General features: G+C 31.5%; 1 protein-coding gene across 3 annotated transcripts in view; it reads right to left on the reverse strand.

Annotated features, from left to right (window-relative positions):
* Nucleotides 1-200: 200 nt before the first annotated feature.
* The window catches only part of prom (prominin), an 8,848-nt gene continuing 2,469 nt past the window's right edge, over nucleotides 201-6,579 (reverse strand). Inside the window, exons 1-16 of one of the 3 annotated variants that reach the window (XM_026818215.1) lie at nucleotides 6,193-6,572; nucleotides 6,061-6,116; nucleotides 5,558-5,733; nucleotides 4,957-5,144; nucleotides 4,735-4,830; nucleotides 4,465-4,667; nucleotides 4,146-4,281; nucleotides 3,808-3,978; nucleotides 3,493-3,592; nucleotides 2,782-2,976; nucleotides 2,379-2,601; nucleotides 1,947-2,246; nucleotides 1,583-1,741; nucleotides 1,374-1,507; nucleotides 1,250-1,300; nucleotides 201-389 (exon numbers count right to left, since the gene is read on the reverse strand). In XM_026818215.1, the coding sequence (XP_026674016.1) occupies nucleotides 350-389; nucleotides 1,250-1,300; nucleotides 1,374-1,507; nucleotides 1,583-1,741; nucleotides 1,947-2,246; nucleotides 2,379-2,601; nucleotides 2,782-2,976; nucleotides 3,493-3,592; nucleotides 3,808-3,978; nucleotides 4,146-4,281; nucleotides 4,465-4,667; nucleotides 4,735-4,830; nucleotides 4,957-5,144; nucleotides 5,558-5,733; nucleotides 6,061-6,116; nucleotides 6,193-6,424 (2,460 nt within the window). In that variant the 5' untranslated portion in view covers nucleotides 6,425-6,572 and the 3' untranslated portion in view covers nucleotides 201-349. Of the gene's footprint in view, nucleotides 390-1,249; nucleotides 1,301-1,373; nucleotides 1,508-1,582; nucleotides 1,742-1,946; nucleotides 2,247-2,378; nucleotides 2,602-2,781; nucleotides 2,977-3,492; nucleotides 3,593-3,807; nucleotides 3,979-4,145; nucleotides 4,282-4,464; nucleotides 4,668-4,734; nucleotides 4,831-4,956; nucleotides 5,145-5,557; nucleotides 5,734-6,060; nucleotides 6,117-6,192; nucleotides 6,573-6,579 lie in introns of those variants that run through there. The other 2 variants (XM_026818216.1, XM_026818218.1) reach the window with 2 other exon arrangements.

Here is a 6,579-nt window from a genome sequence, read left to right on the forward strand (position 1 = left end):
TTTCCTCACCGTACGCGCGGCGATCGAAATTCCGCAAATCTTACATCACTGGCCGAAGTTTCCTTTAGGAAGGCAAAATTCAAAATGAGTAATGAGTCTATGTCTTGTGTTTTCGATGCTTATTCTAATAAAATAAATTCAAGAAACGCTCGAATAGAGAAATAATAATTTTATTATTAAAATTAATAAAAACAGATTAATCTTGAACACATATTGTTATCATGTATTATAATTATTAAGCATTAAAACTACTATGTATTTATTTATTAAGACTAGTATTTGCAATAAAGAATAAGAACACAATATTTCGTTGAGGTATAAAATCTGTATGAGTGTGAATTTCTAGACCTTATTGCCATCCCTCCTCCTGGGATGGTGGTGGTGGTGGTCTGAAAATAATAATTATTTATGTATACATTACGTCGTAATAACTGCGGTAATAATATGTATGGACATATATGGAAAAATAAATATTTGGCCCAAGTTTTTTGGATCCCTGTTAGGTATTAATTATTAGGTTTAGTTTCATTGAGAGGTATTTTATAGATCTTGAGTTTATATCGTGTGCTATCCATGAGGAAAATTTTGAGCAAGGTTTTTAAAGGACCAAATCCATGAAATCCATACAATATTTCGTTTAAAGTTCAAGTTTAATTATAAGAATTTAAAAATTATCCCTGTGGACAGTGATTGCTATTGTTTATACTGGGTGTTTGGCTACAGATGGGAAAAATTATAAGGAATGATACTGGAAACCAAAATAAGACAAAATCAAGAATCAAATATTGCGTTCAAGGCTCCATTTTTTAGTTATAAGCAATAAAAAATTACCCTTGCCGGCACCGGTTCTCACGCTCAGATATAACGTATGTATATCTAACAATAAGTAGTACTACTATATCTCTTAGCTGTTATCGTTGTATCGGGCACGTTGTACTTCGAGACTACTACCTGCACGCGTGACGATTTCTGAATCAGCGGTGAGCCCTAAAATGCGACGTGTCCAATACAACGATAATCGCTAGGAAATATGTTAAAATTCAGAAAACCATAGGAGGTAATCGAGTTTGCCTATGTTGTACCACTACAAATATAGTTTCAAAAGTAATTTGTGCTCCCTGTGAACTAACAGATAGAAGCTGAATGTTAATTTTTTTATTCTTGATTTTTGCCTTATTTTGATAACCAGAATTGTTTATTAAAATTGTTCTCACTAGTAGACTAACATTTTATGTATTATTATACTTACTCGGGTGTATGCCAAGATTCTCCCTCGTTTACTTCACTTGGAGGATTTTCCCTGAAATAAGAAAAGGAATAATCGCATATAATATCTAACGCACATTAAAAAGAGGGGAAAATTGTTCGCTTACGATCTCACAGGTAAAAGACTAGCATCTTTTGCAATATTCGATGATTTTTTATATACTAGAGACAAAATGTGAGCAGTTGGAGTGCAAATTATCAGAATAACACAGCACAAAAATGTAGCAAACCAATATCCACTCTGTGAAAGAAATAAAATACATAATATTGTTTAACATTTCTATAAAATCTTGCACACTTGTAGCGTTATACGTACCAAATTACCTAGAAAATGATTACACAATAAAATTTTAATTCCTTCTAAGACATCCCATAGTGGTCGGCATTTGGTTACCCCACTTCCCATTTCAGATAATATGTGAGATCTCCATTGATCTAAGTAATTACTTAATCGATCTACATAAACTTTGGTTTTCTGCGTATAAGAAATGATTATAATTTAAGTTGTACAAAATAATATAAAATAAATATATTATTATTTACATTACATATGCATATTAGAAATGATATAAAAAATATTATTCAAATAAATGTATTGTTAGAGATAAAAAATGTGTGTTCAGTATTATAATTTCATAATTATCGAAGTGTAAAATAATAATTAAAAAGAAAATACACACCAACTGAGCAATTTTATCGCCTTGGTTATCAATATAATATTGTATAGTCTTCAAGTGAGAAAGAGATTGATTAACTTGTCTTTGTAGCGGTTGCACTTGCAATTCCAGTGCAGCAAGTTTATAAAGCAACATGTCCTGTAGTTTCATTAAAGGTTTTATTCGCTTTACATTTAGATCTTGCATAATTTCTACAACAGTTTCTAAGCTTCTGGCTGTCATTCTATCAGTCATTTGTCGAGTAACTTTATCTAATTGATCTGAAAGAGCTTCCAAATCTTTACTCAAAATTCGTCCTTGAATCTAATAACAAAACAATTATTTGATGTAAGAAGTAAAATTTATGTTTTAATAAGTGCATATCAGAAAACTGTGATGTATGGAATTTCTTTTTGTGAATAAAATTAAAAAATAGAATAAAACATTTTACAGTACCATAACTCTGTGCTCTGTCAAATTTAAACCGCAAGCGTATAGTACATTGTGTAATTGCTTTTGCAAATACGGTGTAAATATTTTTAAATTCTTCAGTTCGACTTTAAGTTTTAATACAATCCTATTGAAATTAGACCAAGTCCAATATGAGGTAAGTTGTTCTAATTTTATTGCGTTTCCCAATCCGAATGCAGGATAAGCTGGTTCATTCAGTCGACATTTTCTGGAAATTTCTTGTATTACTCAAGTATTTCAACGCGTTAAAAATATCATTTGCAATAAAACTTATATTTACATAAAAAACTAATTTCTTCTGAAATCAATATTTGCTCCAAACACTTTCATTTTCGAAAACGAACGTTCATGACTGATATAGATGATGACTATAGATGAATTAACTTACTCAAACATATCTCTTAGATGTACGCTCAATTTTTTTCCTAAGAACATTCGTGTTTCCAAGATAGCTTCTATCGTACTGTAATTTGGATCGTGAAGCGGCCGGCAAATTAACATTTCGGTATGACTAGATAACGCTAATGCCATGATAAAAACTGTCCATAGTACAACTGAGATGAAGCAGGTCATAAATGCTCCACTGAAATTCAATAGTAACAAAATGTATTTTACATCATTTTAAACTCGAATCTCTAATAATAATTAGAGATGTGCGATTCTAGATGTGATTAGGGTTCGAGCCGGGTCAGAAATTTTATTCGAGTTCGGGTCGGAATCTCGAAAGCTTGCAATAATCTGATGTTGCGGGGAATCTCGACATTTTCAGGAATACCGACAATCCTGTATCATGACATATTTTTGGGAACTTGACCCGACCAGGAGATGAATGCTCGATCCGACCACATCTGATACTCTCGGATTGTCGCAAATACCTCTACTATTAATGTCTCATTAACACAATAAAAACTAAATATGAGTTTTCCATTTTCTTTTCATTTGGAATTAGATACGTATGTATTGCACATGTATTTTAAGAACTATGTACATATATATATACATTTTTTTGATACATATAGAAGCTGCCTCCAGTAGTATATGCTCCAACAATAAGATATATTCATGCAATTAGCAAGATTTCATGAAATTATATACACACCATAAGAGTGTACGCCGCACTTTATCATCACAAGTACCACAACGACAACTAATAGCTCCAAATAATAGTAGCCAAATAAGTAGAATACATAGAACGGTACCTACATAAAACATAAATAAAAATAAGATTTTAGTACATAACTCTATAAGTAATTCTTAAATTAATTATCATTTTCAGTTATTCAATTAATATCATGTTTGTGAATGAAATTATAATTTTCAAATTTTAATGAATTGTTAAATGAATCAATGTATTGTTATTACACTTAGAATTTTAATTAATATACTATGATTTTTGAACATTCCTGTAACTTACCGATGCCTATGAGCCATCTAACATGTTCAAAGAAACTTATGTGCGGTGTTGCATAATCCATTAGACTCCTGGCAAAATCTATTTGCTTAATTAATTCGGAGTTGCTTGCCTCTATGTTTCGTGATTCGTCAAAAATTCGGGCCCGCATTTTATTTACTTCACGTCGAATTTCTATGTAAAATAGTTTTTTGTTATATATAATTATAAATCAGTTATAATGCTCTCTCTTTATTAAAGTGAAAATGATTATTGTCTGCTTTTATTTTATTTTACTGTTAATTGTGGCATTTTATAATTCATGTTATAGGTGACAGCTTTTGAATGTTAAATCCACTTACGATTTCGGACTTCTAAACTACTTCTTGTAACATGTTGCGGTATATACAAATACTCTCCTCGAGCTTGACGAATGGTTTCTGTGAAATTCTGCTGTTTAAAGTCAACTAAACGACTTAAACGATCGTCGCTGATAAACTGTAAAACAGAAAGACAGGAGGAAGGATATTACATTTCTTTGCAAAAGAACGTTGACTATATTTTATCTGATGATCCTAATAATAATAAAATACAATAATATAAAAATTATTTATTTTCCTGCTGAATGTGTAAAGTTCATATAAAAAAAATGAAATTTTAATAATGTAATTTCGTATTTACCTGGTCCATTCGTAAAGTTACTCGTAATCCAGAAGAATCGATAAGATTGCAAAGAGATCGATCTTGGCCAGTACAAGCGTTTAATCCACTTTCCAAATTTCGACGTAAATTGTCCATTTCTCGACTTAATTGCTTTCCAACATTACGAATGTTTTCGCCATCGTTTAACAGAGATCCAACACTATTTGAAACTTCATGACTAGCTGAAATTCAGTGATATCGTCATGATAAATGACACAATACGCTCATCGTAAATCTCAAATCTCTTACCATTTACGAGATCTACGAGCGTGTCTAACGCAACATCCACCCCAGATTCGCTGGCTAATTCTACCTGCACTGGTTTCCCTAACAACTCTTCTATGTCTGTAGCAAACATAAAGTTAATCATAAAATGATAATGCGAAATTATCGCTAGAAATCTGTATTAAATAAGCAAGATGAACAAAATCTATATTAATAAAATAGACTGAACGGTAATATTTTACTGACTGTCTAAATCTGCAAGAATTGCTTCGCTAGCTACATCCAAGCTCCTGGAGAGGTACTTGCGTAGTTGAATTGTTGTACTGGTATGGTAGTCATTTAGGTCCTGCAAGGCAGCTTCAACTACTACGGGAAGTTTCTCCACGCTTGTAGATACTGCTTCGTTACATACAATCATTGTGATCATACCCACTCTGAAAATGAATTAGAAGTAAATTTATAAAGTAGAACAGGATAATACATGTAAAACTTTAACGGAAATCATTCACTTGGAAATCAACGAAAACGGATAAAAAATGTGAACTAATTCATATCCGAGGAAAGGTAAAAGAGACTGGATGGAAACTAGTGATGAAAGGGTTGTTCATTATCATTTTTTTATATTGTTTATGGGATTAAATGTATGTTAGTTTGTTGTTTATGTTTTGTTCTTATTTCTTCGTATGATGCATAGTTTATTTATAATAAGTTAATGTTAGCACACAGATCTATGAACGTGTACAGGATTAGGATGTGGTAGGATGAGTGGGGATAAGTTCATAAACCAAGTCCATTTCTAGATCTTATGTGGCTGAAATAAAGATTTATGTAATATATTAAATCATACCCAAGAGCGCAGATGAAAATTGCGAGGAAAAACGTAAGTGCCCTAGGATGTTGGGTAGGTTGATAATCCTCCCTTATTGGACGACACCCGAGCCAAAGCTCTATTGCAGGTATTACAAAGCATAAAATGAAACACATAGAAACTACTACTAATAGAGTTGCTTCCAGATGTATCGTCTATAATAATTAAGAATAACAATTCAGATTTAACTCATATAAAGCAGAAGTAACATTAATTTATAAATAATCACAGTGTATTGTTTAAGTCATTAAAAGTGACCTGCATATATTTCGTTATGATTTCTATCAATTTTTATTTTTTCGCAATTTTTTGTACGCATCATTTAGTACACTAATCCACCCAATTACTAAAAACATTCAGATCGCTGATCTGATTTAAAAAAAATATTTGACTTTAAATAGTGTGTGTTTAGTTTCGCACTTAACTGTATTTTGAAACATACAATGTAATAATACTCAAATATAAAAAGAATCATATCCCACCTCGGATATTAATCTCGATGTATCTATTCGATTTTCAATCGTATCTGTTAATAAGTCTATAAGCGGTAAAAATTATATTATTATAAATAATAACTATTTACAGAATATTGACAATTTTCAGAAGTACTTTACCAATGGGTACATCGTAGGGCTGAATAAGAGATAAAAATTCTCGTAGAAAGTCGAAAATGAATATTCCTCTATCCAAATGTAAATTCGCCATTTTATATTGTTTATCCAAATTAGTGTTTGGAAATTTAAGTTTCGGAAACCATTCGTTCCAATCTGCAGTTATTATAGACGTCTTTAAATGTGATATATTTGTATTATTTCTGGTTGCTTCGACGAGAACGTCAGCTATCATTGCGTTTTCATCTGACGCTTCACTGGTCGCATCAAAAGTGTTAAAATTATCCGTGGTAGAACAATTGCTAGTATCGGAAAGCGAATTTACTTCAGTAACATCTTCAAACCAGTAACCCAGAGACTTTGTAGCAAAGCACAATATAAATGTAGCTG

Source organism: Ceratina calcarata, unplaced genomic scaffold (assembly GCF_001652005.2).
Source record: "Ceratina calcarata isolate Rehan_Ccalc_2016 unplaced genomic scaffold, ASM165200v1 scaffold1402, whole genome shotgun sequence".
Classification (NCBI taxonomy): domain Eukaryota; kingdom Metazoa; phylum Arthropoda; class Insecta; order Hymenoptera; family Apidae; genus Ceratina; species Ceratina calcarata.